Source organism: Acinonyx jubatus, chromosome D4, assembly GCF_027475565.1.
Source record: "Acinonyx jubatus isolate Ajub_Pintada_27869175 chromosome D4, VMU_Ajub_asm_v1.0, whole genome shotgun sequence".
Classification (NCBI taxonomy): domain Eukaryota; kingdom Metazoa; phylum Chordata; class Mammalia; order Carnivora; family Felidae; genus Acinonyx; species Acinonyx jubatus.
This window is the reverse complement of record NC_069391.1, coordinates 30,656,825-30,681,110: the sequence shown is the minus strand read 5'-3', so window position 1 is coordinate 30,681,110 and position 24,286 is coordinate 30,656,825. Positions and strand designations below refer to the sequence as shown.

General features: G+C 42.3%; 1 protein-coding gene across 1 annotated transcript; it reads right to left on the bottom strand.

The window, feature by feature from the left end:
• Positions 1-1,788: 1,788 nt before the first annotated feature.
• LOC106972069 (acyl-coenzyme A amino acid N-acyltransferase 2) lies at positions 1,789-21,758 on the bottom strand. Its single transcript, XM_015068981.3, has 4 exons — positions 20,844-21,758; positions 8,567-9,060; positions 8,126-8,328; positions 1,789-4,909 (listed from the first exon to the last, which is right to left on the bottom strand). Exons 2-4 carry the CDS (start codon positions 9,027-9,029, stop codon positions 4,316-4,318), a joined length of 1,260 nt encoding a protein of 419 aa, XP_014924467.2. The 5' UTR covers positions 9,030-9,060; positions 20,844-21,758; the 3' UTR covers positions 1,789-4,315.
• Between the last annotated feature and the right edge of the window lie 2,528 nt (positions 21,759-24,286).

Sequence of the window (24,286 nt, the reverse complement as noted above, 5' to 3'; positions counted from 1 at the left end):
GAAACAGATGCATTATAGAGTGGGAAAATTTTAAATAATGATTGTCAAAATAATACCTGAGAGTTGAGCTAAATACAACTTGGAAGCAACTGAAGCACAAATTAGTGAGTTGAACAATTAAACTGTGAAGCTCTCCAAGAATACAGGGAGCAGGCACGGGAGGCAGGGACTACAAAAAAGAAGCATGAGAGAAATTTAATATTCATAGAAAATATATCCAGAAACTCCAATTAAGAGAATTTTGTTCTCTTAATTGGAGTTCCAGAAGGAGAGAGTAGAAAAGATGAAAAGGGTAAGTGATCAGAAAATCAATAGAAGAATCAAGGCACCTGGGTGGCTCAGTCAGTTAAGCATAGACTCTTGATATTGGCTCAGGTCATGATTTCATGGTCCATGAAATAGAGCCCCACACCGGGCTCTGTGCTGATAGCATGGAACCTGCCTGGGATTCTCTCTCTCCCTCTCTGTCTGCCCCTCCCCCACTTGCTCACACGCACTCTCCTTCCCTCTCTCTCTCTCTCTCTTCTCTCTCTCTCAAAATAAATAAATAAACATTAAAAAACCATTAAAAAAAAGAAAATAGAAGCAAATATCTAAAGCTGAAGGCAGCTATGTCTTGAGTTTGGAATGGCCCATACAGTACCAAGCAAAATAAACATAGTAATGACAAACCCGCCCCTACTCATAACTTGAAGAAATTCCAGAACACTAAGAACAAAGAGAAAATTGTAAAAATCTTTCAGAGAAAAAAAAATCCCACAAAGTAACAAGAATCAGACTTCTCATTGACAACAATGGATACAAAAATAAAAATACCAAAGTCTGTTACCATCAAATTCTATAGGTGTAAAAATTATCATTAAAAAGTAAGTAAAAATAGACACTTCTAAATTTGCTAAGATTCAGGTAAATAAGAGTATTTTAAAATAGTTACTTGAGTTTGCACTTTTAAAAATGGCCAAATAGAAGATAAAGCCAAGAACTGAAAAAACAGGTTATAAGAAACCATAAGGATGAAAAACACATTAAAGCATAGCTATTTATGTTAAATATGTATTTATTGTAAAACAAATCAATAATCTGAAATTAACGGGGGTATCACGGAGAAAAAGATATAGCATATGCTAAAGTTCTTGCCTTTGGAGGATGAAAGGTAAATACATTGTGTCTTTTATATTTTGAGTTTTTTATTATGAAACATTGTAAGCGCACATAAAATACTATAACAAACCTCACAATAGCCACAATCTAGATGTAATAATTATTTACATTTTGCCATATTCCTGTAGTATTTTAAAACAATTCCCAGATACCACAATCCTTCACCTTTAAATATGTCAGTATGCATCTATATGTAGAAGTGACTTTTTCCACAACCACAATATTAGGACACCTAACAACATAATAACAATTTCATAGTATCATTTAATACCCAGTACATATTCAAATTTTTCTAATTGTCCCCAAAAAGTCTTTTTTTGCAGTTACTTTGTTCAAACCAAGCCCACAAATAGCATTTGGTTGATTATGTTTTGTAAGTCTCTTTCAATGCTTGATAGCCCCACAGCTCATTCCAATGCAAAAACAAAAAGGAAAAAAAAATCTCACAAATTTTTTCATGCAACTAACTTTTCTAAGTTGTTTAGATCCGTTGCTAATTAACTTACGATGAGACCAGGTGGTAGAATGACCCACAACCTAGATTTGTTTGTCTCTTTGCAGTACCCTTTAACTGGTCTCTAGCCACTATACTAATAAGTTTGATCTAAAAGTTTGATTAGGTTTACATTTTTGTGTGTGTGTGTGTTTATTCAATATTGAGAGACAGAGAGCACGAGCGTGGCAGGGGCAGAGACAGGGGGCGTCACAGAATCCGAAGCATGCTCCAGGCTCCGAGCTGTCAGCACAGAGCCCGATGCAGTGCTCGAAATCACAAACCGTGGGATCATGACCTGAGCCGAAGTCACACTAACTGAGCCACCCAGGCACCCCTGGTTAAGTTCACGTTTAATAGTGTTGTTAGACATAGATCTAAGTAGTGCAGGGCACTCCACATTACATGTTGTCATGAAACACATCATGTAAAAATGACCTTTGTTAGGGGCGCCTGGGTGACTCATTAGGTTAAACATTTGATTCTTGATTTCTGCTCAAGTCATGATATCATGATGGTTCATGAGATTGAGCCCCAAGTTGGGCTCTGCACTAACAGTGTGGATCCTGTGTGGGATTCTCTCTCCCCCTATCCCACTCTGCCCCTCCCCTGCTCTCTCTCTCTCTCTCTCTCTCTCTCTCTCTCTCAAAATAAATAAACTTAAAGAAAATAAATTTTTAAAAAAGGGGTGGCTCAGTCACTATAGCCTCTGACTCCTGATTTCAGCTCAGGTCATGATCCCAGGGTCCTGGGATAGAGCCCAACATCAGGCGCCCCATTGGATATGGAGTCTGCTCAAGATTCTCTCTCTTTCTCCCTCTGTCCCTGTCCCCCGCTCATGTGCGCTCTCTCTCTCTCAAAAATTTGTTTTAATTTAATTTTTAAAAATGACCACTTTAAAAGATGCTAAGTTTGAACAGTGGGTTCAAGTGGTAACAATGTGATCCCTCCACTGCAAAGTTCCTCACCCCTTCCCCTTATAATCAATAAATATCTATAGTACGCTACTTTGTACTTTGGTAAAATGACTCTTTGATTAAGTTGGGGGTGGGGAGTAAATCAGAAACTGTTTAGAAATTAACGAAATGAAAACACTGGATGTCAAGAAGCCAGAAAAATAAACACAAAAATGGCAGAAGGAATGGTTTTATAAAAATAACAACAACAACAACAACATCAACAGAGGGGCTCCTGGGTGGCTCACTCGGTTGATTTAGGCTCAGGTCACGATCTCACAGTTGGTGGGTTGGAGCCCCTCATTGGTCTCGCTGCTGTCAGCACAAGGCCTGCTTTGCATCCTCTCTCTCTCTCTCTCTCTCTCACTCTCTCTGCTCCTTCCCTGCTGATGAGCGCTCTCTCTCTCTCTCAAAAATAAATATTAAAAAAAACAAATAAACCCAGAAATCAAGGAATCAGGAAAAAAAGACTTGACCAATAAACAAACCAAAAACTGTTCTTGGAAAATATCAATAAAATAAAAAAACATATTTGGCAAGTCAGACCAAGAGGAAAAAAGAGAAAGCATGCCAATAGATAACGGGATATGTGCAACTTCTAAGTGACAAATGTGTTCTATAAAACATAGGTGAAATTCTGAGAAAATATAAATGGCCAGGTTGACTCCAAAAGAAAATTTAAAACTCAAATTAGTCAATATGAGAAAATCATGTAGTAAAATTAGATGCAAAAGCAAAATGAGTCCATTAATGAATGTCATTCACCCCATTAACAGATTGAAGGCAGAAAGCAGTATGAAAATAATGACCGCAAATTCTGATACAGTAATTGCTATGTATCTATTCTATTTGCTATTCTAATTGTTTTAAATACATTAACTAATTTCAATAAATGCTACAAAGGCACATGATTAAATTCAACCCCAGTCCTTATTAAAAATGGTAAAAAGAAATATATTTTAGAGATGAAAAGAAACATCCCTATTCTGAGAAAAAAAAATACCTATTGGAAATCTATAGCAAGCATTACATTTGATGGTAGCATTAGAACTTTTCATATCAAATGTCAGAAACCCGGTTTTTTGTTGTTGTTGTTGTTGTTGTTGTTTAAATTTTTATTTATTTTTGAGAGAGAGACAGAGCGTGAGCAGGGGAGGAGCTGAGGGGAGGGAGACACAGAATCACAGGCAGGCCCCAGGTCCCAAGCCATCAGCACAGAGCCAGACGCGGGGCTTGAACCTACAGACTCCGAGATCATGACCTGCGCCGAAGTCGGACACCTGACCGACTGAGCCACCCAGGCACCCCGAGAAACCCAGTTTTAAACAGAAAATGTTTTCCACCACTTGCCAAGTCCCAGGGAATTCACCTAGATTGGCAAATACCTGGATCCAAGGTATCCCTAACTGGGGTACAAAGGTTATTCAATTTGCAAGGGTATCACAATTTTGAGACAGCGATGTACCCTGCTGGTACATATAAACTAAGATTCGGTTTACAAAAATTCAAATCACATACAAATTTGTTCGAAATAGTTCATATGCACTTGTGCCCTTGTCCTTTGATTTTGTCCAATTTCCTTCCAGTTGGTCCAAAATAACTGTGAATCTAGAGAAATCAGGAGAGCCCCCTCTTTCCGTCATATTCCTGCCTTACTTTCATTGTCTGTCTCCCCAGTACATCACTACCCTTAGCCCTTCCTTGCTCAGAGTTTGCTTCTGGTTTGAGTAAGGTGTTCCCTGAAGAATTTCTGGATCTCTCCCCAGGAGTGCTCCTGGGCTGCCGCATGGGCAACAGGGTCCCCTCCCCAAAGCAGGATCCCGGAATTGAACCTGTATGGGGAAGCATAACACAGGGGTGTGTAGGGCGGTTCTATGAGGTGGCCCGCCCCCGGGTATACCAGCATCCTTCCATTGTTTCTCCCATGGCTCCTCAGCTGGTCCAAGGCCTGCTCAGCATACTCCCTGCTATTCAAGCATTCATCACCGTCTCCTACAATGAAAAGAATCGCACCCTGGGCCTTTTCGATGGGAAGCACGCTCTTCCGATTCAGTTCATCCCGGGCGTCCCCCTTGTAGTGGCGGAGGCGCATAGCTCCTAAAACATCCATCTGCACGCGCTCCATAAACGAGGGGATGGGTGTTATAACCAGATCTTTGTACCTGAGCGGAAATTCATAGATGGCGTTGGGCCCATTGATGCAGATGGTGGCTACCACCTGCTTCATGAAGCAGGCCATGGCCAGCGCGATCTCTACACCTTTGCTCACGGAGATCACTCCAATTCCTGGCTTTTGGATCTGAAGTACAAAATAAAGGGAACCCATCACATGCCATACTCGAAGAAGCCGCCTTACAGGCCAGTAAGCTAGTGTGAGCAAACAGAAAATATTGGATGGGAGTCCTGGCACTCGAGTTTACCAGCTTCTATGACTGAAAACATTACCTACCTGTCTGCCCTCTGAAAGCCTTCTTGTCTTATGGGGGCGTTAATATTACCTACCCTGCAGGATTGTTATGATGATCTAGTGAAACAATAGAAATAAAAGCCGTGGGGCACCTGGGTGACTCAGTCGGTTAAGCCTTCAGCTTCGGCTCAGGTCATGATCTCACAGTTGGTGACTTTGAGCCACGCGTCCAGCTCTATGTTGACAGCTCAGAGCCTGGAGCCTGCTTCCAATTCTGTGTCTCCCTCTCTCTCTGCCCCTCCCCTGCTCGTTCTCTCTCTCTCTCTCTCTTTCTCAAAAATAAATAAACAAACAAAAAAGAAATAAAAACTCTTCATCAAAGGCAGAGTTCTGTAAAAGCAGAGTCTAAATGCACCAGCAATGTTCAACATCAAGTGAGTACAAGCAGGTAAACTTCACAAAGAATCAAATTCTTCTCTCTGGCTAGGAAAAGAGATTTCCCTAGGTTCTTTAGAATATTTTGTGTTATTCATATTTAAATAGCATTTTACAGCAACGGAGGTTTTGCACATCCATTAATCTAAGAGCTAGATTAATGAAAGCATTGGGGGTGTAAAGATGAAGCCTTGGATTCTATAAACAATTGAATTCCAGTGCCCAGTCCAATAGCAAAAGTAGTAGGCCGTAGAAGGGGGTCCTTAATTCTGTGGAAGGCTGAGGGAACAGAGGGAAGGGAGAAGTTAGGAAGATGAGTAGGGAAAGGTGTTAACTAACTCGAATTTAAATAAAATCTTGTGGGGTGCCTGGGTGGCTCAGTGGGTTCAGGTCCTGATCTCATGGTTCATGGGTTCAAGCCCCGCATCGGGCTCTGTGCTGACAGCTCGGAGCCTGGAGCCTGCTCCAGATTCTGTGTCTCCCTCTCTTTCTGCCCCTCCTCTGCTCACATTCTGTCTCTCTCTCTCAAAAATAAGTAAACATGAAAGAAAGAAAGAAAGAAAGAAAGAAAGAAAGAAAGAAAGAAAGATCATCCTAGGGTCAGGTACCAGGCACCTAGGGACCTCTCCTATACTTAAATAAATAAGTAAATAAATAAAATCCTGGGGGGAAATATGAGTAGGGAAAGGAAGGAAAGACATTTTGGAAAGACAGTAGCAAATACATTGCAACCTGATATGTTTACTTTGCTTACACTTGTATGCCCAGCACCTTTCTTTTATCAGATCACCTGAAAAAAAATCTTTTTTAATTAGAGCTTTCCAAGATCCAGTTTTCACGTTTCTACTTCAATAGTTCTGAGTGGGCCCAAGAATCGGATAATATAGCATATCCATGGGGAAATCCAGTGGGCTCCCATATCTGGGAACCATCCATAAGAGGACAGGACTGGGGCAAGGGATGAGAGCAAGGGACGAGAGATAGGAAACTACACTATGGCGGTACCACAGTGAGGCAGTGATGACAACAAACTAAAACAGTGGCCTGGACGGTGGACAGGGTGTGAGGTATTGAGAAAGATTCAGGAACAGACCCTAAAACACTTTGGGACTGGTTGAGGATGTGGGGAAGGGAGAGGGGTAAAACCAGATGGGCAAAGATGACAAGGTGGATTTATTGAGAGTTTACTATATATGCCGGCCCCTCAGCTAAGTGCTCTACACGTAAGTTGTCTCAGCTTGTCCTTCCATAATAGCACTGAGATTCAGGAAGTTTACAAGCCCTGCTTAAGGTTACAACAGTATCAAGGGGCAGAGGTGGGAACTGCACCTCTTCTGATGAATCTAAATCTAAACTGAATTTGGGGGCACCTGGGTGGCTCAGTCGGTTAAGCATCTGACTCTTGGTTTTGGCTCAGGGCATGATCTCGTGGTTTCATGGGATCAAGCCCCGTGTTGGGCTCTGTGCTGGCAGCACGGAGCCTGCTTAGGATTCTCTCACTCTCTCTCTCTCTTTCTCTCTCTCTCTCTCTCTGTCTCTTTCTCCTTCCCCCACTAGTGCTGTCTCTGTCTCTCTCAAAAAAAAAAAAAAAAAAAAAAAAAAAACAAATAAGTAAACCTAAAAAAAATTTTAACTGAATTCTGACAATTGCCCTTTCTCCTCAGATAATGTCACAAATAGTTAAATTTGAAGTGAAAGAAAATTTTTCACTTAAACATTTTATCTGGACAATCCTTTAAAAAGAGCCAAATATGCTTAGAAAAATCACCCATTCACATTCATCACCTGATAACAAAGCCTCTGGGCCATGGATGACATTTTCAATGGTACAACAAGACTTGACAGAGTTCTAAAATTATCCTTCCTTTCCAGATTCCGTTCCCTACCCTGGCTTCTAGACTTGGACACTTATTTTGGGCTTAGTTCTGTTCCTAGATCTGATACCTGAAGAGCTAATTCAGCTAATCAGATGGTGCAGCCACATCCATTTTGCTGATAATTCTGCTCTAATCCTGTGGCCCAGCTCTGAAACGGAACTTCTGCATGTTCTTAGTCTCGGGACTCTTTAGTGTGACTTACTCCAGTATTACCCCATGCAGAGACCATCACTGAAGTTTGAAAACACTTCAAGTCAGAGAATTCATGATTTGAGATCAGCGGCTGATGAAAATTGAAGAACCACTGATGAACAAGTCACATGCACTTCAAATGTGAGGACTCTTGGCTTTTTCTTCCCATTGAAAATGATCATAATATATCCACCATTTATTGTCTTTTGTGCCAGTAAGTTGATCACCACCGATCCCAACAATCCTACAAGGTAGATATTATCATCCCCATTTTAAGAGTAAACTCTGCTATGCCCAAGTCTAAACAGATTGGTAAAATAGGCAAAACAAACATTTTTGTTTTTTTTTTCACTATAATGTTGCAAGGCAGAATGAAAAGTATTTTAAATACCTTGGATTGGGGTGCCTGGGTGGCTCAGTCAGTTAAGCGTCCAACTCTTGATTTCAGCTCAGGTCATCGTATCACAGTTTGTGAGGTTGAGACCCACATAAGGGCTGCTTGGTATTCTCTCTTTCCCTCTCTGACCCTCCCCTGCTCATTCACACTCTGTCTCTCTCTCTCTTTCAAAATAAGTAAATAAACTTAGAAAAAAAAAATAAATACCTTGGGATGAACTAATAGCCAGTTAGCAGCTTCCTCAAAATATTCCAGGTCGATCTCCTCCAGTGTTTTAGGCAGATCTTCATAGAGAAAATATGCTAATGCCAACACCGCAAAGCCATGGGTAGCCAAAAGACTGGCCCGAAATTCAACCAGACCCCCTCTGCCCCCAAACAAATCCACGATTCCTGGGAAAGGACCTTCCCCTGAAAGCAACAGAAAGAAAAGAGAATGGGATCAGAAAGAGTGAAAAGAGGGCCCAGCGGATATCAGGGGAAGTACGGGATGAGCAACGTGATTTCCACCTTCACTCACACACAAAATAGCATGTTGGTTTTAAACTATCGTGTATCGAAATATTAGTTCTCCAATAATTTGATGCCATTTGTTTTTGTTTTTATATTTGTCAACAATGTTTTCCATATCACCAAAGATTGGCCTCACCTGGAGGGAGAAAAAGGGCTCCTCGCACACGACCTTCTCGGATCTGCACCCGCTGCATGCCAGGGCCTGAGAACCAGCGCTGTACCATCTGGCTGGCCCTAGGCTGATCTGTGGTGGAAACTTGCAAATAAACTGAGTCATATAGGTTCAGAGTGACATAAAAGGGGCTGTTCATCACATCCTGCTTAATCAGCCTCCGGAAAACCTTCTCGGGCTTCAGAGACCAGAAGAGACCCATCGGGTGGACCCCCACATAGTCGCCTCCAATTGAAGAAGCCTCCATTAGGTCCAGTTCACCAACCTCGTTCGCCTTGTAGAAGGCTTTAGACTGGTACACATACCCTTTCTCATCCTTCAGGGATGCCGTGAGGGTCACTATCTGCAACGGGGACAGGCCTGTCACTCGGATATGCACTGGCTCATCTGCAAGGGCACTTGCCGGGGTGGCGGTCAGCTGGAACATTGGCAACTGGCAGAGGGACCTGTAGTGTGCCCTGTAATGTGAGAGGAGACTTTGAGTTGGAGACTGAAATCCCAGGAAAAAGACCAAGACGAGGCTTGCATTAGGTCTGGCCAAGTTCTGCTTCTAGAGACCTCATGCAAAATACACACAACATTTCCAGGAGGGAAAAGGAGACATGCAAGAGGACACATTATTCTCATTTTACATATGAGGAAACAAGTTAAGTGACATGCTTCAAACCTCACACATAACAGTAGAACTGGAAATTCAAGCTAAGGCTGAACCACAGCCTCCTGCCTTATCCATTATAACACTGTCGTAAACATTAGTTTTATGGTTTGGGGTAAGTTGAGCTTTAATTCCTCAGTTAAGATAATACCCATGTGACCTATTTTACAGGGTATTTGCCAGGATCTAAGGAGGTAACGCATGGTAGAGCACTTACAGGAAAGATCAGTGCTGCTTTTCAATCCCCATACCTAGCTGGGGCAGAGTTACATAAACAAGAAATATACTAGGATGTTGTTTCTTTTTTGTTTTAGTTTCTAATCCATCCCTGCCATCATAAAACCAACCTTCAGCTCTTTTTCGAGTTCCCATTATTTATTCTTTTCACAGGAAAATAAAACTCCATGATCTTGTCTCTGCTTTTCTGCCTTTCCAATGGGGTGATAAATGTCAAAATGCTGTTTGTAGTAAAGAGACTATAATAGACACTGGATCATACTCCGTTTCATTAATGAGCAAAATGTGGGCCATTTCCTCCTTCCTTACATTCCTTCTCCTGTCCTTTCTTCTCTCTTTCCTCCCTTCCCTTCTTTCTTCCATTCCTCATATCTACAACAAATTTGAACCTGTTTACAGATAACAGATACAGATAGAATAAAATAAAATAGAATGGGGAACATATGAACAAAATCAGAGACATTGGTCAAAGAAACCCTGGAGCATGAAAACTAGAGCTTTTTGTGAGCTGTAGTAGGTTTGGCCCTAAATAAATTAGTGATAGCCAGAGGAGAAAAGGCAATCTGGGCAGTTTCATTGTTCTAATTATTCTCATAGAAAAAGTTGCCAGTTCCTCAGGGAAAAGGAAGAAGTGAGACCTTTCCAATATTTAGTTCTGAAATAGATTTCTTATATTAAACTTCGACATAGGTATGCACCATTTCTTCAACAAGATCTTGATGCAAATTGTAGTGATAGAACTGCTTTCTAGAGCCCAGAGATGGATACCCAGCAGCTATGTTTATACCATGTGACCTCAACCTGGGGCCATTGCAATGGATACCTGATACAATATGTGCCAGAGATGTTTTCCCTTTGCCTATTTAGAATAGGGGCCCAGAGGGGCACCTGGGTGGCTGAGTTGGTTGAGTGTCTGACTTTGGCTCAGGTCTTGATCTCACCGTGAGTTTGAGCCTTATTTCAGGCTCCTGTTGTCAGCACAGAGCCTGCTTTGGATCCTGTCTCCCTCTTTCTCTGCCCCTCCCCTGCTCAAGCTCTTTCTCAAAAATAAATTAACATTTTAAAAATTAAAGAAAAAAAAGGGGGACCCAGAGATCACCAGTCACTCTGACTTGTCAGAAATTCCTCATAATGGTCACTATTATTCTATGTCTACATGTTTGCTATTTCCACCAATGTATACGCAAGAGATTAGAGTGAAATTTCCTACAAGAAGCAGTTCTATCAAGAGAAGATACCACTTGACAGATCAACAGTGGGTGCTTGTGAATGGTGTCTCAGGTTTCCCCATGAAAGACTAGGAAGGGACCAGATGGTCATCAACCCTAGTGTCATTGCCCTTGGAATATAAGCTAAATAAAATCAGCATCTTTCACAAGTTGACAAGGCAGGGAGGACCCTTATGAGGATTGGGTAGGGATCTAAGGCAAAATTGGACAGATTGCCTTTCCAGAAGTTGGTTGGAAGTCTAACAGACCTCGGACTTCTCAAGCCTATGTGTCATCCCTCCCTTATATTTTCAAGAAGCAAGAAGAGTCCGGGATTAAAATACACACACATAACACATACATATGTGTGCATGCACACACGCGTGGAAGAAGACTTTGTACCTCTACACCAGGGCTTCTCAACTGGGGTTCTGAGGAGCACTGAGGTTCTGCAGAATGTCATGAGGGGGTTCCACTAGAGTTCTTAGTTGAGGAAAAAAGAAAGTTTTTGAATTTCAAGTGTCATGTGATGCTAGTGCACTCAAGGATGGATAGTGACCAAGCAGTCCTATCAGTGATGTCTTTACAGGTTTTTCATCCCATAAGGGCAGTGGGCAAAAGGATCATGTTCATTTGACTAAGTTCATTTTCAGTTTTGGATGCAAGATAGAGGAGGCTCTTGACGGTTAGTGAGCACTACGTTGCATGGAGAGAAGGGTGGTAGGCTGATCACATTTGCCTCTCCTTCCTGATTTACCTACTCCAAACTCCCTTTATGCTTCATGAAATGAGTTAAGGGAATAGACTCTATTGGTGTAAGAGAAAATCAGAGGGAAATTTGCCTTCTGAAAAATGAATTCTTACGCACTGCAACTCAGCTGTCCTCTGACACTTTGCTATTATTTATAAGCATTGCCAAGTGTGTGGACAGTGTAAGAAAAGCATTGTCAAGTACGGATGGGACAAGAAGAACACTGTGATAAAGAACTGTTTTTTCAAGAATTTTTTCACACCCTGTTATTTATTATGCCACTCTTCTGTATTTTAGTAAGCATTTGCCTTTTGCAAACATGTCTGAAGGTCCAATAGGCTGATTTTTGAAGATTTTTTAAGTTCCTGTTTTCCCTGTATTCCATTTCTATTATCTTATTCTCATTTGGATCCCAGCTACTCCACATATTATGACAGGGATTAACACCTTTGTCAGTTGATAAGGCTTATTGCCTCTCGGAACCAGACCCTCATAGACTTTCACAATAAGCTGTAAGAAGCCTTAAAGCTTATCCTGTCCAATGCTGTATTGTCATCATTATCAATAAAGCACCTACTGTGCACAGGGAAGAGGAGTCTCCACCATGCCACTCAGAGCACTTAATATATTACTGAACCTTATACTAGAACCATTTATGTTGAGCTTTCACTTTCCTGTTAATCTGTAAGTCTCTTGGGGGCAGGATCTGGTCTGACTTGTCTTTGTCCCACCTGCTGCGCATGGAGTCCTTTACAATCCATGTATTCAGTAAATGATTATCGATTGTGCTGTCCACTTCATTCCCATAAACTCTCATCCATTTATCCAATTCTTCCTCCCTGTTTAGTCTTTTGCACTCCCCAGTCTAATCTCTGCAATGTCGTCAGACAGATCTTTACAAAACACAAAAGTAATCAAATCACTCTACTGCTTTATACTTTCAATGACAGCCAGAGTCATTAAAAGGTGAACTCTAAGTGTTGGGAGAAGATGGCGGTGTAGGGGGACGCTGGGCTCACCTCGTCCTGCTGATCGCTTAGATTCCACCCACATCTGACTAAACCAGAAAACCGCCAGAAGACTACCAGAACGGACTCTCTGGAGACAAGCATAGACAAGAGGTCCACGGAAGAGGGTAGGAAGGGCGGAGAGGCGGTGTATGCTACATGGACTGGCAGGAGGGAGCCAGGGCAGTGAAAGGGCAGCCCGCCCAGCAAGGCAGAGCCCCCAAAGTCTAGCTTGCAAAAGCCGAGGGGCCAGACTGCATGAGTTCTGACAGCCAGCAGGACTTAACATCTGGAATGTTATAAGTCAACAGCTCTGCTCTGAGAGTGGGAGGGCGAGAGGACACCGGGAGGGAGAGGTGTTGAGCCCTGGAAGACAGAGCTCAGCTCGGCAGGGGGACAAAGTCGCTGGCCAGTGCCATCTCCCTCTCCCATCCCCCAGCTGAAATCCCAAAGGGAACCAGTTGCCCGAACTTGCTTGCACCGTGCAAATACCCAATGCTGTGCTTCTGTGGATCCATCCCTCTGACAGGTCTGCTTGCCTCCCTCTGGTGCTGCAGGACCCCTCCCGCAGGGGACCACCGACAGCAAAGCAAGCTAAGCCTGCCCCTCCCACCCCAGTGCAACCAGATCCACCCCAGCTAATACACCAAATCCTATCGAAGCACCACAAGCCTGGCAGTGTGCAAGTAGCCCAGACAAGGGCCACACCACTCCACAGTGAGTTGTGCCCCTGGGAGAGGGGAAGATAAGGTACATACCAGTCTGATTGTGGCCCCAGTGGTGGGCTGGGGGCAGATATTGGGTCTGACTGCAGCCCCGCCCAACACAAGTTACTCCAGACAGCACAGGGGAAGTGCCCTGCAGTTTGGAGCCACTGCAGGGACTACCCAAAATGATGAAACAGAAGACCTCTCCTCAAAATAAACTCCAGGAAGTAGTGACAGTTAACGAATTGATCAAAAACAATTTAAACAATATAACGGAACAAGAATTTAGAATAATAGTCATAAAATTAATCATTGGGCTTGAAAAAAAGCATAGAGGACAGCAGAGAATCTATTGCTACAGACATCAAGGGACTAAGAAATATTCATGAGGAGCTAAAAAATGCTATAAATGAGGTACAAAATAAAATGGAGTTGACCACAGCTCGGATTGAAGAGGCAGAGGAGAGAATAGGTGAATTAGAAGATAAAATTACGGAAAAAGAGGAAGCTGAGGAAAAGACAGATAAAAAAAATCCAGGAGTATGAGGGGAGAATTAGAGAACTAAGTGATGCAATCAAACGGAACAATATCTGTATCATAGGAATTCCAGAGGAGGAAGAGAGAGAGAAAAGGGCTGAAGGTGTACTTGAACAAATCATAGCTGAGAACTTCCCTGATCTGGGGAAGGAAACAGGCATTGATATCCAAGAGGCACAGAGAACTACCTTCAGACGTAACTTGAATCGATCTTCTGCATGACATATCATAGTGTAACTGGCAAAATACAAGGATAAAGAGAGAATTCTGAAAGCATCTAAGGATAGACAGGCTCTAACTTACAAAGGTAGACCCATAAGAGTAGTGGCAGACCTATCTACTGAAACTTGGCAGGCCAGAAAGGAACAACAGGAAATCTTCAATGTGATGAACAGAAAAAATATATAGCCAAGAATCCTTTATCCAGCAAGTCTATCATTCAGAATAGGAGAGATAAAGGTTTTCCCAAACAAACAAAACCTGAAGGAATTCATCACCACTAAACCAGCCCTACAAGAGATCCTAAGGGGGACTCTGTGAGTGAAATGTTGCAAGGACCACAAAGTACCAGAGACATCACTACAAGCATGAAACCTACAGACATCACAATGACTCTAAACCCATATCTTTCAATAATAACACTGAATGTAAATGGACTAAATGCTCCAACCAAAAGACACAGGGTATCAGAATGGATAAAAAAACAAGACCTATCTATTTGCTGTCTACAAGAGACTCATTTTAGATCTGAGGAAACCTTCAGATTGAAAGTGAGGGAATGGAGAACTATCTATCATGCTACTGGAAGTCAAAACAAAGCTGGAGCAGCCATACTTATATCAGACAAACTAGACTTTAAATTAAAGGCTGCAACAAGAGATGAAGAAGGGCATTATATAATAATTACAGGGTCTATCCATCAGGAAGAGCTAACAATTATAAATGTCTATGCACCAAATATGGGAGCCCCCAAATATATAAAACAATCACAAACATAAGCAACCTTATTGATAAGAATGTGGTAATTTCAGGGGACTTTAATACTCCACTTACAACAATGGATAGATCATCTAGACACAGGATCAATAAAGAAACAAGGGCCCTGAACGATACATTGTATCAGATGGACTTGACAGATATATTTAGAACTCTGCATCCCAAAGCAACATAATATACTTTCTTCTCCAGTGCACATGGAACATTCTCCAAGATAGATCACATCTTGGATCACAAAACAGCCCTTCATAAGTATAAAAGAATTGAGATCATACCATGCACACTTTCAGACCACAATGCTATGAAGCTTGAAATCAACCACAGGAAAAAGTCTGGAAAACCTCCAAAAGCATGGAGGTTAAAGAACACCCTACTAAAGAATGAATGGGTCAACCAGGCAATTAGAGAAGAAATTAAAAGATACATGGAAACAAATGAAAATGAAAATACAACAATCCAAACGCTTTGGGATGCAGCAAAGGCAGTCCTGAGAGGAAAATACATTGCCATCCAGGCCTATCTCAAGAAACAAGAAAAATCCCAAATACAAAATCTAACAGCACACCTAAAGGAAATAGAAGCAGAACAGCAAAGATGCCCCAAACCCAGCAGAAAAAGAGAAATAATAAAGATCAGAGGAGAGATAAACAATATAGAATCTAAAAAGACTGTAGAACAGATCAATGAAACCAAGAGTTGGTTTTTTGAAAAAATAAAGTTGATAAACCTCTAGCTAGGCTTCTCAAAAAGAAAAGGGAGAGGACTCAAATAGATAAAATCGTTAATTAAAATGGAATTATTACAACCAATCCCTCAGAAATACAAGCAATTTTCAGGGAATACTATAAAAAATTTTATGCCCACAAACTGGACAACCTGGAAGAAATGGACAAATTCCTAAGCACCCACACGCTTGCAAAACTCAAACAGGAAGAAATAGAAAACTTGAACAGATCCATAACCAGCGAAGAAATTGAATCAGTTATCAAAAATCTCCCAACAAATAAGAGTCCAGGACCAGATGGCTTCCCTGGGGAATTTTACCAGACATTTAAAGCAGAGATAATACCTATCCTTCTCAAGCCGTCCCAAAAAATAGAAAGGGAAGGAAAACTTCCAGACTCATTCTATGAAGCCAGCATTACTTTGATTCCTAAACAAGACAGAGACCCCACAAAAAAAGAGAACTATAGGCCAATATCCCTAATGAATATGGATGCAAAAATTCTCAATAAGATACTAGCAAATCGAATTCAACACCATATAAAAAGAAGTATTCACCATGATCAAGTGGGATCCATTCCTGGGCTGCAGGGCTGGTTCAACATTTGCAAATCAATCAATGTGATACATCACAATAATAAAAGAAAAGAAAAGAAAAGAACCATATGATCCTGTCAATTGATTCAGAAAAAGCATTTGACAAAATTCAGCATCCTTTCTTAATAAAAACCCTCAAAGTCAGGATAGAAGGAACATACTTAAACATCATAAAAGCCATTTATGAAAAGCCCACAGCTAATATCATCCTCAATGGGGAAAAATTGAGAGCTTTACCCCTGAGATCAGGAACGCGACAGGGATGTCCACTCTCACCACTGTTGTTTAACATAGTGTTGGAAGTTCTAGCATCAGTAATCAGACAACAAAAGGAAATCAAAAGCATCAAAATTGGCAAAGATGAAGTCAAGCTTTCACTTTTTGCAGATGACATGATATTCTACATGGAAAACCCAATAGACTCCACCAAAAGTCTGCTAGAACTGATACATGAATTCAGCAAAGTCGCAGGATACAAAATCAATGTACAGAAATCAGTTGCATTCTTATACACTAATAATGAAGCAACAGAAAGACAAAGAAACTGATCCCATTCACAACTGCACCAAGAATCATAAAATACCTAGGAATAAACCTAACAAAGATGTAAAAGATCTGTATGCTGAAAACTATAGAAAGCTTATGAAGGAAATTGAAGACGATAGAAAGAAATGGAAAAACATTCCGTGCTCATGGATTGGAAGAATAAATACTGTTAAAATGTCAATACTACCCAAAGCTATCTACACATTCAATGCAATCCCAATCAAAATTGCACCAGCATTCTTCTTGAAGCTAGAACAAGCAATCCTAAAATTTGTATGGAACCACAAAAGACCCCGAATTTGTATGGAACCACAAAAGACTCTGGATAGGATTAAATACCTATCCACCAAAGGAATTTTGAAGAAGACCAAAGCAGGAGGCATCACAATCCCAGACTTTAGCCTCTACTACAAAGCTGTAATCAACAAGACAGCATGGTATTGGCACAAAAACAGACACATAGACCAATGGAATAGGATAGAGACTCCAGAATTGGACCCACGAAAGTATGGCCAAGTAATCTTTGACAAAGCAGGAAAGAATATCCAATGGAAAAAAGACAGTCTCTTTAACAAATGGTGCTGGGAGAACTGGACAGCAACATGCAGAAAAATGAAACTCGACCACTTTTTTACACCATTCACAAAAATAAACTCAAAATGGATAAAGGACCTGAATGTGAGACAGGAAACCACCAAAACCCTAGAGGAGAAAGCAAGAAAAACCCTCTCTGACCTCAGCCACAGCAATTTCTTACTTGACACATCTCCAAAGGCAAGGGAATTAAAAGCAAAAATGAACTATTGGGACCTCGTGGAGACAAAAAGCTTCTGCACTGCAAAGGAAACAATCAACAAAACTAAAAGGCAACCGACGGAATGGGAAAAGATATTTGCAAATGACATATCAGAAAAAAGGGCTAGTATCCAAAATCTATAAAGAGGTCACCAAACTCCACACCCGAAAAACAAATAATCCAGTGAAGAAATGGGCAGAAGACATAAATAGACACTTCTCTAAAGAAGACACCCAGGTGGCCAACAGGCACATGAAAAGACGTTCCATGTCACTCCTCATCAGGGAAATACAAATCAAAACCACACTGAGATATCACCTCACGCCAGTCAGAGTGGCTAAAATGAGCAAATCAGGAGACTATAGATGCTGGAGAGGATGTGGAGAAACGGGAACCCTCTTGCACTGTTGGTGGGAATGCAAACTGGTGCAAGCCGCTCTGGAAAACAGTGTGGAGGTTCCTCAAAAAATTAAAAATAGACCTACCCTATGACCCAGCAATAGCACTGCTAGGAATTTACCCAAGGGATACAGGAGTACTGATGCCTAGGGGCACTTGTACGCCAATGTTTATAGCAGCACTCTCAACAATAGCCAAATTATGGAAAGAGCCTAAATGTCCATCAACTGTTAAATGGATAAAGAAATTGTGGTTTATATACACAATGGAATACTACGTGGCAATGAGAAAGAATGAAATATGGCCTTTTGTAGCAACATGGATGGAACCGGAGAGTGTTATGCTAAGTGAAATAAGTCGCACAGAGAAAGACAGATACCATATGTTTTCACTCTTATGTGGATCCTGAGAAACTTAACAGAATCCCATGGAGGAGGGGAAGGAAAAAAAGAAAAGTTAGAGAGGGAGGGAGCCAAAGCATAAGAGACTCTTAAAAACTGAGAATAAACTGAGGGTTGATGGGGGTGGGAGGGAGGGGAAGGTGGGTGATGGTTATTGAGGGCACCTGTTGGGATGAGCACTGGGTGTTGTATGGAAACCATTTTGACAACAAATTTCATATTAAAAAAATTAAAAAATAAAAAATAAAGGTGAACTCTAAATCCTCTGGCCCAGCATTGAGACCTTTAGCAGGTAATGGCTTCATGACCACACCCTGGCGAGCTTCCAGGCATTCACTGGCAAAACTTGTACCACTATGACCTAAATCTGGATGGAATGCCTTGTGACTCTGCCAGGAACATAGCAAGGTAGATGATCTTTAAAGGAGGCTTCACAAGATTGTTTTCTCACTTGTTTTTCTTATCTTAAAATATAATTGAAATGTGATATTACATTAGTTTCAGGTATACAACATTCAACAAGCTAACCAAATGGTCAACAAACTAACCACATTACCAAATGGTCACCTCAAAAGGTTTAGTTACCACCTGTCATCAGACAAAGTTATTACAATATTATTGGCTATATATTCCCGATGATTGATTTATTTTATAAGTGGAGGTTTGCAGCTCTTATCTGTCTCTCCCTATCTTATAGGAGACTGCCGCGAGACAGTTTTCCCATCCACCTCCCTGGTTCCAGAGAGGCACAGGGCTTTCTGGCTCACACCCACACCCCCCTTCAAGGGCAGAGCCACAGGCTCTGTGACCATTTGCTGCAGTCTGGAGTTGGTTTCTCAGCAACAAGGCACCTCACAACTCTGTTGAAGTCATGAGGCCCCTTTTGTTTCAATGCCATTATTTCAGGGTGTAAGACAAGGACTCGGACAGCTGGCACTTTCAGTTTCTCTTGCCTCCACTATCTATGTAAGTAATAAACTGTCTGGAATCTAACAAGGGCTTATTATTTCTTTACCAGCTGAATCTGTCAGTCTTGGATTTGAAGTTCCCTTTGTTTTTGGTGCCCTTTATAATCTGATGCAATGAAAGCCTTTTACAACTAACCCCAACCTATTACCAGTCCAACCAACCATCTTATTATAAAACTTAGTATATGATATTGTAAAAATCTGCTTCTTTATCTCTCACCCTTTTTGTTCTATCCGAGATAGTAGCCTCTAGCCACATATAGCTAATTAAATTTCAATTTATTAAAAATAAATTAAATTAAAATTTAATCCCTCAGTTACAGTAACCATTTTAATTGCTCAAAAGCCCACATATAACTAGTGGTTACTGCATTGGACAATGCAGATATAGAATATTTCCATCACCCTAGAATAGTCTATTAACACTAGATTATAAATTATTCTTCAAGGGCAAGAATTATTCCTTGTCCAACACTCTATTCTTCAGTTTCTAGAATAGTTCCTGGCACATAGTGATTGCTCAGTAAGTGTTTGAGGAATTAAAAGGAAGAATAAAAGATAGATGGAACAGTTTAAAAAAAAAAAAGAATAAAAATTTCTCCGAGAGAGTATGAAGAACAGAAACCCAACTGAATTTTCATAGGTTACTTCTGAAGAGGTGAGACTCTTCAAAATGCAATGGAATAAAATCTCCAGGCTTGCTCACTTCTCTGCAGCCGAAGGCTACACCCTGCACGTTGCAGAGAATCCAGGAAGCCAAAGCCACAAAGCAGCCGAAGGGCAAGAAACCAGCTGCGTCACACAGGATCAGCCCTGTGGTGGTTGCAGAGAGACACTTGGGTAATCTGGAAGCAACCAGATAGGAGCTGAGAGCTGACAGCCATACTGTGGCATAAGTTCCAGGCATCCAGACTCCCAGGGTGAAGAGTATCAAGGCTACACCCCAGGGAGACTTTGACCCATCAGGAGAAAAGGCAGTTAGGAACTGGCCGGACACTACCGCAGCAGGAGGCAGGAAAAAAGGAGAGCAAAAGGTCACCCACAGAAGTTAAAATTACCAGTCAAGAAACCGAATGTCATTCCCTCTAGGAGCTTTTTGCTCTTCATCACAGGCACTTCCTCCCCCTCCTTCCAAGCAAGAAATCCCAGAGGAAGATTTCTCCCATCAAGAAACAGTCTCTCCCTGGAGCACCTGGGTGGCTCAGTTGGTCAAGCGTCCGACTCTTGATTTCGGCTCCAGTGGTGACCTCCCGGTTGGTGAGATGGAGCCCCATGAGGGTGCTGTCAGCATGGAGCCTGCTCTGGATTCTCTCTCTCCCTCCCTCTCTCCCTCTGCCCCTCACCCTCCCCAACTCCCTCAGAAAGAAAAAGAAAGAAAGAAAGAAAGAAAGAAAGAAAGAAAGAAAGAAAGAGAGTCTCTCTCTAAGTTCACATTAGCAGGATCCTGACTTTTACAGCCAAGTGTGCAGTTTGCCCCCAAAATAGTCTCAAACAGTCTCTTGTTGGGTGGATGCATCTGACATATCTGCCTTTCCAAGCAACCGGCCACCCCGGGGCGTTAACTGCAGGTTCCTCAGAGAGCTGTGCTGCCCATCCAGACGAGAGGAAGGCAGCCAAAGGAAAGCCGCCTTCCCAGGTACCAAGCGGCTGAAATACAGAAAGGACCTTGTCTGCGGCATCCCCACATCCCCAACTGCTGCACACTCACTCACCCTGAATTCCTCTGCAGGAAGAGGCCTGGAGCAGGATGGCTTGCTGAGCCAACAGGAAGCCCTTCTGCTTTTGCTGACGTGTTCTCGTTCGAACACCCCAGCCCACGCTTCCAAGGTGAAGTTGTGTCACAAAACTATCAGCTGCTCCTTCCTTCTATAGATCCCCTGTGAGGGGACTACCAGCCGGTGTTGCCGAGGGGTCAGGACAGAGGCTTAGTGGAGCTGCTGCACCTTTCAGTCCCACTGGTTCTTGTGTTTCATCACACAGCTCTGGTTTCTAAGCCTCTCCCTGACTCCTCCTCTCAATCCCTGGCTCTGGTCTCCTTTACTCCAAATCCTTTTCTATTTCCTCCTCTAAGTCATTGGTCTCTTAGGCAACTGCCTTTTTGATAGTGTCTAACAAGGTAACTCCCAGTTACCCAGCGTCAGAGCCCAGAGTGTGGGCTTAACGCTCACCGGGGGCCTGTTACGTAAAGGTTCCTGGGCCCTGCACCTGGAGGCTCTGACCAGAATAAGGCTCCAGGATCTGTATCTTTGACAGGGAATCGCCAAGGCATATTCCGGTGTGCAAACCACTCTTCCAAGGGACCGCAGAAGCCCTCCCAGTGCAAAAATGCCTCCCCGGGGCCAGAATCCCTGAAGTCCGCCCTATGGTTAGTCTCATGAGTCAATGTCTCTTGTCAAAGTGTACAAGTCATCAAGTTTACAGATCATGGCCTATGCTTCCAGGTTGCCACCTGCTTGAGGGAGGGTACCATGTCTTTTCACTTTTGCATCTTTGGCAGCCCGTGAGGTGCGGCTGGAAGACCACCCGTCTCTGGAACCAGAGACCTAGATTGGAACCCTGACTCTTTAGCAGTGTGACTGACCTCAGGCAGATTGCTTAACGTCCCTTGTGCTTCAGCTTTTTAAATGGGAGTGATACATACATGTATTACAAGTGAAATACAAGCCTCGAGGAGAAAGGGCTGCTCTTGGAAGTCATGGACAGGCTGAAAGTTCTGAGAGAAGACAACGGTGTGTTGGCACACAGCCATCACACTGGATGAGAAGTACCTAGGCAGGGTAGCAAGGTTCCCAGCCGAGTGACTAATTCCCAGGAGCAGATCCCAGGATGGGATGTGAGGTGGGTGAGGAAGGCAGCAGAAATTAGTATCACTTTTATGAAGATTCTTTTTTTTTTTTTTTTTGAGAGAGTGCATACATGCGAGCAGGGGAGGGACAGAGGGAGAGAGAGAATCTTAGGCAGGGTCCACACAGCGCAGGGCTCAATCTCATGACCCATGAGATCATGACCTGAGCCAAAATCAAGAGTTGGTCACTTAACTGAGCCACCCAGGGTCCCCATTTTCATAAAGATTCTAAGAGAAGTGCAAGAAAAGGTGAGCAGGTCATGATGCTTCAGCACCCAGGTAATAAAGTGAGGAGCGGGTTTGACGGCATAGACCCAGGTCTTCTCCACTCTGCTGCTCAGAACAGAAAACATCAGAAAACCATGGGCCCCTAAGGGATGTGGCCAATGAAGACTGGGGACACCGGATGGTAAGGTGATGACTGTGTAGAAAGAGGCATTCACAGTTACTAATAGCAGGCATGCACCATGCAGAAACAGCTGAGGTCCTCTCGGTAGGAAGGATATCTAGCTCCAGTCTGCCTTCAGACTCACGAATGCAACACCAGCTCTTCCCTGGGTGTCCAAGCCTGCTGGCCTACCCTGCAGATTTGAGTTCCCACAATCACAGGAGCCACTTTCTTAAAATCAATCAATCTCTCTTCCCCTCTCATTATGCACACCCTCTTAGGGTATATTGACCAGGCCTGAGAACATAACTGACTTAAGACAGATTCAGAGGAGAAAAACATGCAAATGTATTTAATATAAGTCTTTATGTGCCACGGGAGCCTTCATAAGGAATGAAGAGCCAAAGAAAGAGCAAAACCTTCCTGCGAGTGTCTCTCCACTTCTGATTTGTGAGTTTCAGAAGCTCCCACATTCTCACGGTGCTGGGCACGGAAGGCAGCTAAGAGCTGATGGCCAGCAGGTCGGCCCTGGGATCATCATGGTGTAGTGTAAGCTGACCCTTTAGCATAGGATATGGGGTATATGCATCTACCAGGGACATGACAGAAGACACGACTTACACTCAGAGAATTTGCAAGGGCAATAAAAGCCAAGTGGAGCAAATGCAGAGAGTGAGAGTGGGTTGGCCAGCTGGCCTGGACCATGCCAAAAGGACAGGTACATCGATGTACATAAGAGGCCAATGCCTGGAGATCAGACTAGTTACATTACTAAAAGGTTAGAGAAGCTGGTCAAGAATGTTATTTGATCTGCATTCATGCCAATCTTTGTAGTAGTGATACTGAAAAACTATGTGGAAAAAAACCACAGAACCTTCTTGGTTTTGAAAAACCATAAAATACAGGGCACACCTAGTTGGCTCAGTTGGGCCAGCATGCGACTCTTCAGCTCAGGGTTGTGAGTTTGAGCCCCATGTTGGGGGGAGAGATTAGTTAAAAAATAAAATATTTTAAAAAAAAAAGAAAACCCATAAGCTAGAAATCAAGGGATATATATCAGACCAAACACTAACAGCATACCTCATAGTCATTCTTCTTAAAATCCAAAACAGGAAACAAAATAATTATACCCATAAGGCACCTGAGTGGCTCAGTCAATTAAACATCTGACTTCAGCTCAGGTGATTATCTTAGTTTGTGAGGTCTAGTCCTGCTTAAGGTGAGCTCAAGCCTCACTTCGGGTGAGCCCCACTTCTCTCTCTCTCTGCCCCTCGCTCATCTGTGCCCTCTCTCTCTCAAAAAATAAAATAATTATAATAATTATACCCATTAAACCCACTATGATAACTATTATATAGCATATGGCATATACAACTAATGCATATAACATCTAACATATATAGTTGTTAGATAGCATATAGCACAGGAGATATTAGCCATTGCAATTGCACGATTATTATAGCCAAAGAGTGACATATTCTAATTGACTAGGTCTGGGAGATGTGAAAACTTATGTGAATGAGAAAGGAGAGGCTAGTAGCCTCAGTCATACTGAATGGAATAATTTTATGCCCAACATAGGGAATATCAGACATCAAATAAAAGAAAAAGAGTTTAGGCAGATACAATGAAGTGTCCCCATGTGACTTCTATTCTAATTCCTCACTGGCTCCCCCCATCACACCTACAAAATCATTCAAATATGTTTTTGCTGGTTTATCTTCACTTGATTATCTACTAATCACCTTTCACATCCATCCATTGCAATTCAGTAACTCAGGAATATTTGGATGGTGACTTGCCCCTTAGAGAATGTGTACTTGGACAAAGTAATCTGGATTGTTCTAAACCCAGGGTCATCAAACTGTGCCCTGTGAGCCAAATCCAGCCTACAGCCTGTTTTTCTGCTGCCCAGAAGCTAA